General features: G+C 31.7%; 2 protein-coding genes across 2 annotated transcripts; both read left to right on the plus strand.

The window, feature by feature from the left end:
- The first annotated feature begins 7586 nt into the window (after positions 1–7586).
- Positions 7587–9531, plus strand: Mdh1 (malate dehydrogenase 1). Its single transcript, XM_088205465.1, has 3 exons — positions 7587–7724; positions 7857–8228; positions 8306–9531. Exons 1-3 carry the CDS (start codon positions 7722–7724, stop codon positions 8927–8929), a joined length of 999 nt encoding a protein of 332 aa, XP_088061591.1. The 5' UTR covers positions 7587–7721; the 3' UTR covers positions 8930–9531.
- A 4678-nt stretch (positions 9532–14209) lies between these two features.
- On the plus strand, positions 14210–15233 carry Xrcc2 (X-ray repair cross complementing 2). Its single transcript, XM_088205576.1, has 2 exons — positions 14210–14343; positions 14409–15233. Exon 2 carries the CDS (start codon positions 14422–14424, stop codon positions 15226–15228), a length of 807 nt encoding a protein of 268 aa, XP_088061702.1. The 5' UTR covers positions 14210–14343; positions 14409–14421; the 3' UTR covers positions 15229–15233.
- The last annotated feature ends 2048 nt before the right edge of the window (positions 15234–17281 follow it).

The raw sequence follows: 17281 nt of genomic DNA on the forward strand, positions 1-17281 counted from the left end.
ACTAATAAAAAAAATAACATTTGAATATTCGCTAAGATTAATTTATCTTCTAAAAATAAAATGTAACATTTGTTTTTTGAATCTTGCGACGAGTATAAAACTTGGTGATTTAACTAGTGAATTAATCAATTGTAGCGTCATTTTGATAATACTAGTAAACTTATGATCTTGTTGATAAAAAAATATTATTGTTGACTAATTCCTTTAACCTGTCGGGTATTTAATACTAGTGACGGTTTTAGTGTTCCAATTGATATTATTTTGAATGTTTAACTTATGAATCATGTAATAAGTAGTAGTATAAGTAATAAAAAATTATGTGCAGTCAGACTATGCTTAACGGCTTAACGTCAATACTGTATCATTTGACACTAAAATTCTAACACACATTTACTATCAATACGCTCACATTTTTTGTTTTATATAATTTAAAAAATAATACACTAGCAGATTCACTATCAATTGCTTTTTTCAGTATTGTATCGTTATTGTTAAACGCAATCTGACTGTATATGTATGTATATACATATATATATATATATATATATATTTATATATGATTTTTTTCAATTTTGAATACGTTCTCCTTTCGGCAGCTATTTTATTTTTCTTTCTTTCAAAGGCAATGTGGTAATCATCCACAGGTGCTGAATAAAGTGTTACTTGTTTACATCGTAGCAATCTTCTATTAGGATTCTCAAATGAATATTCGAATTATTCGCCCGATTTTCAACTATATGAATATTCAAATAATTGATTCCTAAAATATTCGTTTAAACTATCTCAAATAAAATTTGAAAAAATCTTACAATTTTATTTTTAATTTCATTAAAATATTTTTTTTTCGTGCAAAGAAAAATAATAATGGTTGCGGGGAGAACATATTCAAAATTGTAAAAATCAAATATATGCCTGCGAGATAATAATAAAAAAGAATAATTTAATATATGTATATATATATATATATATATATATATATATATATATATATATATATATATATATATATATATATATATATATATATATATATATATATATATATATATATATATATATATATATATATAATATTATAAAACTATATAATAAAAATTAATAAAATATATTTTTTTAAATTATTTTTGCTCTAGTCCACCTTTGAATGTGTATATCCACATATCTTTCAACTTCAATAGTAGATTAGTTTTAACTGTAGACGTACCTATACACTACATTGTGTAGTGCTACAGACAGACAGAAAAAAGGTGCCGGGACCAGCGGCGTAGCTAGGGTATGTGCCGCCCAGGGTGATCCTTGAAATTGCCGCCCCCCCCCATACAATTTTTGCAGGGTCATAAAATCGGCATTTCTTAAAATAATAAATTGGTTATTATTTAACTCTTGTTATTCGTGGGTTTATGTATTAGTACATTCAGGGTTAAGGACCACACTAGATGATCCCATTGCGAATATGCCGCCCCCAAGCAAGTGCCGCCCGGGGCGGCCCGCCCCCCCATAGCTACGCCACTGGCCGGGACTCAATTTGTTGAGCCTTTATTGAAGAAAATAATAATGAAAACCTAATTCAAATAAATTTAAAGCAGCTGTTGCGGAGTCATCAAAATAAATGATACATAATTTATTTCTAATATTTTTTATTTTAGACATGATCAAATATAAAAATAAACAAACAAATTATAATATTGTATATAACTTTAATATTGAGGATCAAATATAAAAGGAAGAATAAATTTGTTAAAACATATTTTAAGATATAAATAAAGTGTAAGATAAAACTCCACGAAAGCGCAGATCACGTACAGCAGCTGCAGCACATATTATATGGTCCAAAATTCTGTCTTCTTTTTCAAAAACGATGTAAAAGTGCATCTATTTTGCAGGTTCAAATCCAAAATCAATTCAAACAATTGAAGATCTGACCAAAACAACAATCTACAGCACATTTTGAACTTTGTTGAATTAAGTATGCAGATGTAGTGAGGCCCTAGGGTTAGACTAAAACGCCTAACATCGCATGATATGCCTATGTCCCACGAAAATTTTTACACTCATAATTTAAGATTATTGAGTTATTTGTGGGGCATAGAACCGTTATTTTTTCGTTCCGGAATACACATCGGTTTAGCTCCGAGTGATTATTTTTTAAATGTTTTTAGTTGTATTACAAATTAGTTTCCTACCATATTTTAAAACATGTCATAGCTATAAGTATACTATATTATTTGATACAATAATGTAATATAAATAATAATATTTAATATTTAATAATTAAAAATATAAGTATCTTATATATAATTGTTCTAATATAATATAAGATAACAATATAAATTATTCAACGAAACGTATGTAGACAAAGCAAATTCGTATATTCACGGTTGTAGTAAACGGTATTCTTAGGCATATTTATTTTTACCTAAAAAACCTGTGTCTAATTGCCACCAGTCTCCTTCCGTCGCCAAAAATCTTAATAAATAAAAATAAAGTAGCAGTTCAATCAAGAAAACCGAAATAAAAATACGTCTGTTTTACTTCAAAGAACATGCTAAACTGCAAGATGAAGTAAATCTGCATGTTTGAAAAAAAATTCGACTTGTTTTCGGGTTCCATTATTCCCACAACTTGGACAATAAAGTTTATGACTTTTTACTGGGAAGGACTATAAGTGCAGTTCACATTGAATGGCTAACAGCAAACTTCGCTTACACATAAGGTCCTTCTCCTACCTGCTATGTATTCGATTGTCTACGGGGTGTACGGGGTAAGGGGTACGGGAAGACTATGGTAAGAGTACGTTTGTTATGAACTTCAGTAAGCCCCATTGATCTTAATAATTCATACTAAGTATAATTTTTATCCCTAATGTTCAAGATTATGGATCAGTTGTTGAAATCTAAGACTTTTAAACCGAAAGAAAGAGATAGATTGAGTATAGAAAGAAAGAGATCGATTGAGATAAAGAAAGAGTAAGATTGTAGTAACAATCAACTAACAGAAAATAATGAAATTAACGAGGGTGAACCACATTCAATTCCGAAAAAACCTGTTAAGAAAAAAGTAAAGAAAACTCGCAAGTTCGGTAAAGAATATCTTTGATTTGGATTCTCATGGACTGGAGATGAAAAAGAGCCTATTCCACATTGCGTCATTTGTGCTGAAAATCTAACAAATTAAAGTATGAAACCATCCAACTTAAGACTTCATTTTGAGACAAACCACAATCAGTACAAAGATAAATCAATCGATATTTTTGAAAACAAATTTAAGAATTTAAATCAACCTCAAAAAGTAATGCGGGGTTTGACAGGAGGTGACAATCAAAAAACCTTGGAAGCTTCGTATCGCGTGTCGCTTTTAATTTCGAAATACAGTGCAACGGAGACGATTGGCGAAACTTTAATTAAGCTTGCAGCCAAAATAATGACAAAAGTACTGATAGAAGATAAGGCAAAACGAACTTTTGACCGTCTTCCCCTTTCAAATTTCATTGACGGACCATTGATATGTCTAATAATGTAAAACAGATGTTATTGCCTGATATTTTTTAAAGTCGTTATTATGCATTACAAATCGATGAGTCTACTGATATTGCGAATTTTGCAAATCTTATGGCTTTTGTTGGATACGAAAAAGATCAATAAATTCATGACGACTTTTTATTTTGCCAGCCTTTATCAGGTTACACAACAGGAGAAGATATTTTTAATGTTATGAATAAATTTATGCAAGAGAACAAAATTGATTGGAATAAGCACAGACGGAGCAAAAAATATGGTCGGAATTAATAAAGGGCTCGTTGCAAGAATTTAAAATGTTACCCCAAATGTCATATCTACACATTGCTACATATACAGAGAGGCTTTGGCAACACGAAAGATGCCCGCTGATCTATCTGATGTTCTGGATGAAAGCGTGAAAATCGTTAACTGCTTTAAAGACCGTCCTTTGAATCCACGATTTTTTCGCAAACGTGTGAAGAAATGAGAAATAGTCATTCTCAGCTTCTTTTTCATACCGATGTTCATTGGCTATCTCGAGGGAAAATTCTAAACCGATTATTTGAACTTAGACATGAACTTCGAGTTTTTCTTATGAGCTGAGAAACTGTTTACATGACTGGAAATGGCTCTGTAAATTGGCATACTTAGCAGATATATTCTATGTTTTAAATTGTCTCAACTTATCGTTACATGTCAAAGAAATTTCATTGTTTCACGTTCAAGATAAAGTGAACGCTACCATGGCAAATTTAAATTTGTGGCTAAAGAGAGTTGGTAATGGAGAAGTGGACTCGTTTCCCTCTCTTCGTGAGTTTATAACAAGTTCGGCTATCAAAATTGGTGCTGACATTCTGAAATGTATAAAGCTTTCAGAGAATTTACAATTGGGTCCGAAAAACTGTTTTCCTGATTTAAACAAAAATATTGAATGGATAAGATATTCGTTCAATATTATTACAACATCCATGCCAGAAGGTTTATCGCATGCAGAAGAAGTGCAATTGTTGGAATTAGCTTCTGACGGATTCTTGAAAAATGTATATCCAGTTTTAACAGAGAAAGTCCTGAAATATGTACATATTGTCTTTTACAACTTCATATCTATGTGAAGTTGCTTCTTCACCATTTGTAGACATTAAGTCAAAAAAAGAAATAGGCTTTTGAACGTGGAACCGCAGCTCACATTAAAATTAATAATCAAGAAGCCAAATTATGATGAACTATCGTCTCAACATAAACAATTTCATCCATCTCAGTGATTATAATGAATGTTATTTATAATATAACTTTTATTTATATTTTATTATGAATGAATTTTATTTTTCGTTTATTATTATTTTGTTTATGTACAAAAAACGGAAATTTTTTTTTCTTAATTGCAATTTTTTTTCTCAACAAAGGGTACTCAGTGCTACAAAAATTATAGAAGGAGTACACAGATGTCGAAAGTTTGGGAAGCACTGGTCTACCACTATATCTTGTTTTCAAGGTTGTAATCGTCGAAAATAATTTTAAAATATTTGTAGAAATGCAATTTTTAACAAAAATCACAAAATTTTTTTGAATTTTTGATTTTTAACATGTTTCCGGAAACCTATGAAGACCTTAGGCCGAGGGTGACACCACTGATTCTACTGCACCTCGACACTCGGACTACATTTTCGCTCCAAGAACTTCTTCACTTTATATTTTTTACGATAATTGTGAATATAATATTATTTTAATAGCTACGTGCCTAATTTATATTTTTTATACAATCACCTGGTGAATATTTTATTTAAATTTGTAAGGAAAATAATAAAATATTTTAATAATAATATATAATAATTTATTTAAATTAAATTAAAAAAATAGTTAAAACTTGGCTAGCTAGACAAATTATTCAGCGATTGTAGTGACATCTCTTAATAGATATAATAATATTTGTATTATTATATTGCTTTGCTTTTTATTGACACTAGATGGAAGCACGTGCTTTCAATACCCACTTCATATTTTGTATGAGAGTTGCGTGTATATATCATTTTTACTGATTAAAAATGCACTACATACTTTATTTTTATTTGTTAATACGATTTTTTAGTGTATTTTAAATAGGATGTATACTTTATTTTGATTGTATATTTTGTGTTAAATTTATAAAATAATAAAATGTGTTTCGCAAACAGAATCTCTTCACAAAGTCTGTATATATACAACTTCCAACAACAATTTGTTGCGGAGTCCGCGGCCGTTTGGGTAAGGTCGGGCCGGTGACCTTAAGACCGGCCAATGGAAATGTACAATATAGGGGTATTTATACAACTATTGCGTAGATTTATTGTCGTTGGATTAAATCCGATAACCATATAAACCGTTCTTTCTCCTTCGCGGGGGAATGCAACACGTCTCTTGAAACAATAGCGAAAGCTACGTCTCTCCAGCCGAGAACTCACAAATTGTAAGAAGTCAAATTCGAACATGTCTGTGAACTCTCGACACCTCACCCGAATGGGCCAACATGGCTTCATTTTTGCAAAAAAATCATTCACTTACACTTTAAATATTATTGTAATGCGTCTTTTATATATTACTATTGTAAAATAGAATATACATATATGAATTAAATAAATACAATTGAAGACTTCCTTTTAAAAACTAGATTTGTCCAATTTTTTCGAAAATGGGTTTATTGCTCCAATCGATAGTTCTTATTGCTTTACATATGGTCTCTTTTCCTCGAAACCTCGACCTCGAAAAAATGTTGTCCATCAAACGCCCAAAACCCAATGATTCCTCACACCAAAAGAATAGTCCGTGTGCTAACTCACACCCTGCCAGATGTAAAAGCAGCAACCTTTATGTATTGACAAAGTTAAGGTAGGTAGACGTTAGATCACTAAATCAACAATTTTAGTATCCATTTAATTATATGTATATGTGTTTATATATAGGGAATGCAGTTACAACATAGGAGATTAATATGTGAAATTTGTTATATTATATTATATTTATTTTATTTTAAATTTATAAAATAAAAATTATTTTTTCGGCTTAATAAATATATACATAATACCATTTAGGTGGTTCCAAGTAAACCCATGTATCGTTTATACAAAAATTTAGAATCGTTTATACAAAAGACAATGTATCGTTTATACAAAAGTTAAAAGAAAAATTTAGCAAACAAGTCTTTTTATAATAAAAATACGAAACGTGCTGGACATCGTTGTTTTTATCGAAAAGTGCTTGGACTGTTTCGTTTTTAGACAAAAGGCAAATCTTTAATATGATTTTCGGAATATCATTTACTAAAACAATTTACTTTTTCCCCATTGTATTTTAAACCGGTACTAATTAAAGCAGCAAAAAAAAGATTTTCTAATATTAACTAACTACTTCTAAACTCCTATAAATAAACAGTTTTATGAAAATTTAGAATAATCGAAAGTTTGTGAAACAAAACAGTGAAGGCATATCAAGTAGTAACAAAAAATATTTTTTGTTTATCGTAAAAACGAAACATGTCCAGTTGCTCGACTGAAAATGTGCGATGTCCACGTCGGTTTTTATTTTTTATTATTTTTATTGTACACCTTTTAATTTTTTTCTTTTGTTATTCTTTTTATGTATCGTATTTCTAAATGTAAAAAATATAAGATTAGGAATTTTTTAAAAATAAAGAAGAAAAATAGTGTTTTTGCTCTCTTGTAAAATTTGGTTTTATGGACATACATATCTACTTTTTAAAAGGAAGTCTTCAATTGAAGTTCGATATTGAAATTTAGCAAAAGCGAAACTTGCCGGGACCGCTAGTCCTAGAATAAGTCAATCGATATAAATAGTTTTTATTAACAATTAGCAAATATGTAGTTTGAAAAAATTTTTCCTTTAATATATTGCATAATTGTGCTAACAGATGTCTCTGCTTTTTGAATGACGATTCCTGCTTTACTGTATGAAATAAAACGTGACGTTTTTTAATTTATTAATTCTATAATTAATAAATTTATTAAAAATATTTTTATTTAGCAAGTTTTCGAACCAATATTGCATAATTTAGCCAAGAGTTGTTTCTGCTTTTGAAATTTGTTTTTACTTTCTGGCAACACACGCTTGTCGACGTCGACCCGCCTGCTCTATATTCGACCCTCAGTGCCTTGGCACTTTGTATCGAGACTTCCTAGGGGTTGCGCGCATTGAGTTGCCGTATTGCCGCATTAAACGCACCAACGAAACAAAATGGTAAGATTTATAGCATCACCTTCCACGCTTATAGTTTAATTTTAGCCTTTAATAAATAATTTGTCATTGTCATTGAATTGACCTTTGCTTGTTACCAAATTCGAGAACATGTCACTAATTACACAATTACAGGCCGAACCGATCAGAGTCGTTGTAACCGGTGCAGCCGGGCAGATCGCTTATTCGCTGTTGTACCAGATCGCCTCCGGCGAAGTGTTCGGTCGCGATCAGTCTTTGGTCCTGCACCTCCTTGACATCGCCCCCATGATGGAAGTTTTGCAGGGAGTAGTAATGGAGCTCGCCGATTGCGCGTTGCCTCTGCTGTCGGCCGTAGTGCCCACGGCCGATCCGGAGGTGGCCTTCAAAGATGTATCGGCCGCATTTTTAGTCGGCTCCATGCCTCGCAAGCAAGGCATGGAACGCAAGGATCTTCTGTCGGCCAACGTCAGAATATTCAAAGTCCAAGGAGAAGCCCTCGACAAATGCGCTAAAAAAGACGTTAAAGTATGTCTATTACAGTTTACAGTCTGTTCAATTGGGTTGAAAATATCGATAAATCAAATTATTTACTTGAATTTCAGGTGCTCGTAGTTGGTAATCCGGCTAACACCAACGCATTAATTTGCTCCAAGTACGCCCCTTCTATTCCAAAGGAGAACTTCACCGCCATGACCAGACTAGATCAGAACCGCGCTCAAGCACAAATATCAGCTAAATTGGGCGTAGCCGTTGCTAAAGTGCGCAATGTGATAATCTGGGGTAATCACTCTTCAACTCAATTCCCAGATGCTAGCAGCGCTCTTGTGACGATCGACGGCAAGGAGCGAAAGGTGGCCGACGCGATAAACGACGACGGCTTTATCAAGGGAAGCTTCGTCGAGACCGTACAGAAGAGAGGGGCGGCCGTGATCGCTGCCAGAAAAATGTCATCAGCTATGTCCGCAGCCAAGGCAGCTAGTGATCACATGAGGGATTGGTGGTGTGGAACTCCCTCAGGAGCGTACGTTTCAATGGGAGTGGTTTCCGATGGATCTTACGGCTGCCCCGAGGGCGTGGTATTCTCCTTCCCGGTCACGATCGGCAACAAGACTTGGAAGATTGTCCAAGGCTTAGCTGTGAGCGAATTCGCCAGGAAGATGTTAGACGCCACCGGCAAAGAGTTGCTCGAAGAGAGGGAAGAAGCTCTCGTCGTTTGTCAAGATTGACTATCTAAATTGTAGGAGTACAAAAAAATCGTGTCAGAGTTGCAATTATAAAGTATTCTTACATTTCCGCTTATGCATTTTCTACGATATTACGATTGCATATTTTACACTATTTTTTTTACAGAATATCTTATTATGTGTGTGTGTATGTTATTGAAATGACTTGAACAAATATTTATTTTAATGTTAACGTTTTGCCCTTTGGCTGACGCGGTGATAACTCACTGATAACACTTCCGTTTATTGAGAGACTTGTACACACCCGTATGTTGTTTGTTCCAACATTTAGATAATAATGTTTTGCATTTTTTTGAGCGGGCTTATCACTTATTTTTTTATTATCTACCTATGCGCCGAGCTTCTGGTGACAACAATGGTAATTAGACACTAATTATTTGTATTCAATTTCGCGATGCAATAAGCTTGTAGCTATATAGATATATTTTGGAATTGAGATTGTGATACAATAGTTAAAAATGAAATATGATTAGAAAATTTTCATTATAATGCGATGAATAATGTATGTATTAGGTGAAATGGTTTTGTTTTTATTAAAATCGATGCATTGTTAATGTTATAAATAAATATATTTTTATTTAAAAGACTTGAATTATTTACAAATAAATATTTAACTAGTTAATTAAACAATATTTTATAAAATAAATCTAATACTTCACAATGCTTTTGGTTAAATAAAAAAATACAAATCAGACATTTTCGTAGCAACATTGTGTTCAGAAATAGTCCTGGTTTTATCATGATTTTCCCGGTTTCACAAAATCTCAACAGCATCCCGCCCAGGCCTGCCGAGGGATAAATTCCCGAGGCCTAAAAAAGTAAAAACGAACCTGAACTAAACTAGTTGTTTGAGATGTATGCATTTCAAGTATAAGTTCCTTTAGCCTTTTTTTATACATACAATAAATAAAAGGAGCGGAACCTTGCATTCAAAAGCACCCACTTCCTAAGAAGTACTTTGACAATAAACATTATACTTCAAAGCGACATATTGTATTTATTTGAAATGGATTTTTAAAAAATATTTGACATGGGAGGAAATATTCAACGAACGAAAATTAGTAGCAGTAAATTTAGGTACACGATCTGAATTTAGCTGATTTAAATTAATTTAATATTTTTATAGAATGTATTATGGGTAATTTTACAACTGGATTTGATTCAGAAAAATAAAAAAGCAATGCATTCTATTTCATCTGGTAATATCAGAACTTGAATAACAACGAGATCCGGAAATAGGTAAAAAACTAATAAACAAATAGCGATGATCTTGGTGAGCTGTTATCCGAAGAAATATTACATTTAAAATTGAAGTTACAAACATTTTACATATACAGTTGCTAAATAAAATAATACAACTTAATCTCGAACCAATATTTTTCAATATTGCAATTGATTTAAGATTACTTTATACATATCAACAGAGACGCCATTTGGGGAGTAAGTGAGAGCATTTGCCCTCCGTTGAATTTGGCCAGAAAAATGTATATCATATAATTAAATACTATGTATCTTATTGAAATAAAAATATTAAATAAGTTGAAATGACGTCCTTGATTCTAAACAAGAAATTCTTAGGTTATCCTTAAATGAAAATCTATAAAAAACAGTCACAAATCTATCCCAAAAATATTTTTTTAAATATTTCATTTCAGTAAAATTATATTGGAATACATTTTCACTAGTAGATATATATTTTTACCAGTAAAAATATAATTTATCTAGCAGGTGCTAGGAAAATGATATGGTTTCAATTTTTTCTTATGTGGTAATAAATATAAATTTACATACTTATCATTATTTATTTACGTGCGATGTATAAATGTTACAGCGGGTATGTATTTTTAATGAAGTTATATTTTCACTAGAAGTCTAAATACATTTTCCCCAGTAGATATACATATACTTCTACTAGCGAAAATATTATTCAACTAATAGGCACTAGTGAAATTATAATCTGCTCTAAAATGTCTATAAAAATAAATGTAATACCTGTACTTCACTCTCCGAAAGTTGTCCTAGTGGAAGTTCGACCGAAGTCGGTCAAGGTCGCAGTTTTTCGAATAGCGTTCGCACAGCCGGGAATTTCATACGCGTGCACGCTTCTCAACCTCGCGTATTATAACTACGTGCGTGTTTTAAACACAAAAAAAATTAAAGCCAAATGGAGAAAAAGGAGATGGTGGATGATTGCAATGCACCGGAATAGATCAATGTTAGTAAATAAGACATTTTATGTTGAATCGAGGCTTCACTGTCACTAATAAATAATAAACAGGAAACGTTCAAGTGTGCAACTAATGAATAATTTCTATTATTTTTTAAGGAAAAGTATGGAAAGTCAATTTGCTGAATTGAGATTTTATATACAATATATAGCTTAGGTCTTTCTCTTTATGATACATGCAAAATTGACTGCGGATTTTTGCGGTTTTTAACACATTGCATACCTTAAAAATGTATTATTCTTAAAAATGGGACGGGGCTTAGTCGCGAAAGTTACGACCTAAAAATTTGTTCAGAATCACCAAATATACACATATTTAAAAAAACGATACCGGGTATGATAAAATGCTAGTCAAATACTTTTTCTTAATATAAAACAGCAAATTTGTGACATATACAATTTTTTTTTTTACGCTACGCGGCTAAATTTTTTTATTACGCTACGCACGGCCGTTAAACACGGAATTCCTCTTCCTCGGGCCTACAATTAAAGAAATGTTAACGTCAAATTTAAAATACAGTTTTGTAATGATTGTAATTTTTTAATAATATGGTTACCGTGGTAAAATCAGTAAACGTCAAATTGTGGATCGCGTACTAATGAAATAAAATAAAAATTTGTTTGGAATGACTAAATATATACATATTTAAAAAAACGATACCGAGTATGGTAAAATGCTAGTCAAATACTTTTTCTTAATAAAAAACAGCAAATTTGTGACATATACAATTTTTTTTTACGCTACGCGGCGATATTCGCACGACCGTTCAACACGGAATTCCTATTCCTCGGGCCTACAATTAAAGAAATACTTTAAATAATTGTATTTTTTAGCACTTATAATATTATATATTTGACTAAGAGCACTTATGGAATCAACTAAAGTGGAGAAATACTTTTGGCCGTCCAGATCGGGCAAAAATACCAAACAGTGGCGCGATCGTGAAGACGCCCATATTAAAATTGAATCGTTCTATCTCAGTTTGCGATAAACCATCTCTATCTCTCTCTCTCTCGTCACGCGAGAGAGCGAAAGGGGAAGTATCTCGCCGCTCGCGCTCGAAGCGTCTTCGGGTATTAACTTCGGAAAGCGAGGGAATTTTTGGAGGCGACGAAGTCGGCCGCCTCGACCAAAATTACCCCCAGTTTTCCTCCCGTTCGCGGTGACCTCGGAGAACTTGCGAGAGATTTTAGCGCGGGGACAACCGAGCTCGACCGAAGTAAGCCCGAATTTTCACATTATATTTCCCGTCCTTGGCCAACTGTCGCCTACTTTCGGAGAGTGAAGTGGAAGCATAACAGTTTCGAAACGTGTATTTGCTGTTTAAATCGAAAGCTAACCATACTAAATACAAGCTAAGCCAACTCATTTCCCAGAGAAAAATAAGTGGTAGAATAAGTACAGACAGACGTCGCATCTCACATATTGCTCCATAGTTGATCTGCACTTGCATATTACACTATTTAAAAAAAAAGTAATAACTATCCTTACCGATATTACTACGGACTTCTGATATAAGGAATTTTGGTCAATAGGAGGGTGCAAAAATAATTATCACTTCTCAGAAGGCAAAAATTCACGTCAAAAGCAATAAAATCGTGTCGATGCAGCTGCAGTGCTACTGCAGCGGCTATGGTACGATTTTATTCCTCTTGACGTGGAAGCTTAACTTCTGAGAAGGGATAATTGTTTTTTGCGCTCTCCTATTGGTCAAAATTCGGTTTAGATATGTTTCATTCGATTCTCACTTATTGTAAGTCTTAAAATTTTTATAAAAATCTTAATATGAGCACTAAATAACCAAGCGTTTCTTTTACGATGGCGCGATTTTATTGCTTTTGACGTGAATACTAAACAGGGACGTCATTTGGAAGGGGGGCAGGGGTTGGCTATACTCATTTGCAATGCAAGTGGTGAACGGTTGTTTTCTGTGATGACACTACATGATGCGCGCAAGCTTGATCATTTCGATGCTGACGGAGAACATTTCTGGATCCTCGTAGAGATGAAACGAGCTTCAATCGTTTATGCGTGCTCTACTTACTGTCGAATCAACTATAAGACGTCCCTGCCGCGTTTTTTCGACGGAGTCTGAATATGTTTTGCAGAAAAAATGTATCACCTTGAGCGATTTTAATTTATCTACGAACGTTGGCGCCAATATTAACACAACTTTAATAAGTAATATTTTTAATTAAAATCAAATAAATTGTGTCAATAATAATTTTGGTGACAAGTTAGATTTAATTTATACTAATGTAAATAATTACTTTGTAATTAAGAGCGAATTCACATCAGTGCCAGAAGATAATTATCACTCGGCGCTAATGATAAAGTTAAGTGTAAATGAAAATAGCATAATTACGAATTAGGTGGAATGCGTGAGCGATTAGCTTTTTTTGGAAATTGTGTAAATTTTGATTTATTGAATATTTTACTTTTATGTATGGACTGGAATCGAGTGGGCGAGTGCGTTGATGTTAAATGTTCCCCAACGGCCTTCTATGAATTGCTCTACCGTGCGTTCGATTAGCACTTTTTCATTAAATTCATTAACACTAAACCCGCTACTCAGTCGACGCCGAAAGTAATGAACTTTGACGATAAAATATTGGACGGTTTACAAAATATTACTGAAATAAACATAAATCTTCCAAGATGCTCTGATTTGTTATAATAAGGAACGCCTTTCATTTTGACGATCCGTTAGTTATTATAAAACAATATTTTATGATTTGCTTTTTATTTGTAATATTCGTGATTTTAATTAAACTATAGTTATATAGGTAAAACTAAATAATAACGAATTTATGAACGTACAAGTTAAATTAAATATTAAAGTAAATAGTAAAATTATTTTTTAGAGAAATAAAATAGAAACAACAATCATTGTCCAATTTTTAATGAGTTGCCTTGTATAAAAATTAAATTAAAATACCCATGTTTTTAGCATTTACCTTCTTTTGACATTTCATAAATTTCAGCCTGATAGTATATACTGCTATGGCCAACAAATATTGCGCCATTTTGTTTTAAAAGTCAAACGTCAAATTTGACAGCTTTCTGTCGCACCCGTTTAAAATATACAAATACGAATATTTATATAAAAAATACTTATTTATAAAATATACACATATTTATATACAAATACTATATATTTAAGAAAAAGTATAAACAATTTCGTTACATTACTTGGTATATTTTATTTTTTAAATCTCTGTTTCAAATTTTAGATCAAGGAAAAATATGAATTATTCGTGTTTAGTAGAATCTGGCTTACAATTGTTCGCTCGTTTAACACATCCTCCATCTCTGGTGTCGTTGCATCCACAGTTGTTTCCGGACGGACCACTTCCATTACAAGTAATAGAAATAAGTTATGAAAACGACGCGCCTCAAAATGCAATACTATGCGATCTTATATCTAACGTTATATTACCGGCTAAATATGGTGGAAAGAATGCATCGGTAGTTATAATAATAACCGATGGACACTTTGATGTTTCAACTTTGGCTAAAATGCTACGTTTCAAATTAAAACTGAGATCCAATTATGATGAAGACAGTATTAAAACTATAGTTGAAAACTCGTTGAATCTAGTATATATAATGCAAGTATATGACTCAAGCAATCTTTTTATCACTATGAAGTCAGTGGAACGAATGTTTGCAGCTAAAGCTGATTTAGCTATGGTGGTTGTTGATACCATATCTGCATTTTATTGGTCTGATAGATTAAACGGTAAAAGTATATTTAAAATGGATTTATACTTGAAAAAAATATTGAGATCTTTGCAAGTTCTCATAAAGGAGTATAAGCCGGTCATTGTGTATACTAAACCGTCATATTTTGTTTCAAAGTCCGCTTTATTCAACGAAGGCGTACAGTGTTCTCAAGAATCTGGGTTAGAGAAAATTAATTACAAGCTTTTTATAAAGAAAAACAGCGAACAAAAAGGTGTTACGGACTTGTATAATGTTAGTGTTAAAGATGTTAACCGTACATTTTTAAAACGTTTTTATTTTAAGAGTGATGAAATAAATTGGGTGTAAAAATATTATTGTTTTATTTATCAATTCATTATTATATTGTACATATATTATAAGTTCGGTGATTATTGCGAACATTAATATGATAAGATTGAAATTTATTGTTAATATATTGTATTATACTCTATTGTGTGATTTTATAACTTATTTTTGAAATGTTTGTTTGTATGTATTTTATTATAATTTAATTTAGCTTGGTTTAAACTTGTAACGAAGTCTTTGAAATTGATTTTGCGTCGTCTCTTTTCTTTATTGCTAAATTTTTTTTATATTTATATTGCTTCTCTATAATTTTTAACAATTGGGTTTTTATTTTGCCTTAATGTTTTGGTTGTATCAACATTTATATGATAATTTTAATCGAAAATATGGTTTGGCAAAGCTAATTTTTCATAAAAATTTTAGATTGCTTTTTTATAACTGATGTAATTTTTGTTATACCTACCATGTGAAGTTTGATATTCTCCTTCTGATTCATTTTAAATTTTGTCTTTCCTATTCGGTAAAATGGTACATATTTTATTATAAGATTTAAAAATTGTTTTAACACCTTTTTTGGAAAGGACTTACCCAAACTTTTCTGTGATCCCTCGAACATATGGAAAATGTGAAATACTATTAAAATTTTCATATTTATCTGATTTTTATTCATATTAATTATTTACAAATATTATAAAGGCATTTCATTTTAATGGTTCTTGACTTTTTAAAATCCCTTAAATTTATGTTTATTATCTGATGTTTATCTGTTCTATGGCGTAGGGAAGCTAATGGTATAGAGAAGGATGATAGTGAGAATTTGCTTTTAAATAGCGACTTGTATATTTATGATATAATATAAAACAATCTAATTTATTGGATGCGTTTTTTATTATTATTTAATTAATATTTATAATTTATCGTATATATGTAATAACAAATCAAAACAACATATACATTTTTATATAATAAAACCATGTTTACAGTGATCAGTATAATATAGATATATTATAATACAGCATTAGATAGAAACGATAAGCATAAGCAAGTGGATGGTCGAAAAAGTGAAAGTGTGATTCCCCACTCCCCACCTTAGTCATATTTTATTGTGTATCAGTAGTTATGTGCAAGTTTCACTTTCGTTCAGTATCAGGTGTTTTTAATGTGTAACATTAACAAATTGTTTCTGTATTAAAATAAATAAGTAATTTCATATTTGCGAAGTGTAATTTTTTTTAAACAATGAGTTTGTGCAAACACGAAAACAGCTGAATGGCTGACCAACAATAGATGGAGACGATCGAAGAAGCAACCGCTTCACGCTTGACTTCACCCTGGTCCATCTCGACGTCCGGAATACAGAGTTCAACCCGCTTCTGAAACGATTGTAATCTTCGGACGCAAACACGGTAAGAGAACTTCACATATACAATAACATTAATACCTATATAAGTAGTACGTTAACTTGATTAAAATTTTTGCGCAATATTAAGTATAATCATAATATTTTGTCTTATAGACAAAGGTTACGATTACCACGTGTGGAAAAGTTGAAAGCATAAATTATGTAAAAAATATATGCATATCTACCGGTGAAAATGTATTTCGGTATTATTTTACTGAAATGACATATTTAAAAAAATATTTTCGGGAGAGATAACCCGAAAATTTCTGGTTTAGTATCAGGGGCATTTCATTTCAGCTTTTTTCAAGGGGGGGGGAAAGTATTTCCAGTCAGTCGTCGTTTTTTTATTATTTCGATATCATTAAGATTCATAGTATTTTATTGAATGAAATGCAGTTTTCTGGCCAAATTCGAGGGGGAGGAAATGTCCCCACCTGTACCCCCAAATGCCGTCCCTGTGTTCAAGGTTGAGACAAAAAGTAATAATCCATTCTGGCGTATTTTTTTATATTTATATTTTCTTTGAAAGTTTGCTAGACGAATATTTTTACCTCTATTCTATAAATGTATCTATTTAATTACATTTACCATGTAGTAGTTACACCATGATGCTTGTATGTGAATTATTTTTTAGTTATATATTTGTTTTATTTATAATCTTTACGTGCGTTA

The sequence above is a fragment of the Plectrocnemia conspersa genome, unplaced genomic scaffold (genome assembly GCF_051122295.1).
Source record: "Plectrocnemia conspersa isolate PC_06_02 unplaced genomic scaffold, ASM5112229v1 ptg000001l, whole genome shotgun sequence".
Lineage (NCBI taxonomy): Eukaryota > Metazoa > Arthropoda > Insecta > Trichoptera > Polycentropodidae > Plectrocnemia > Plectrocnemia conspersa.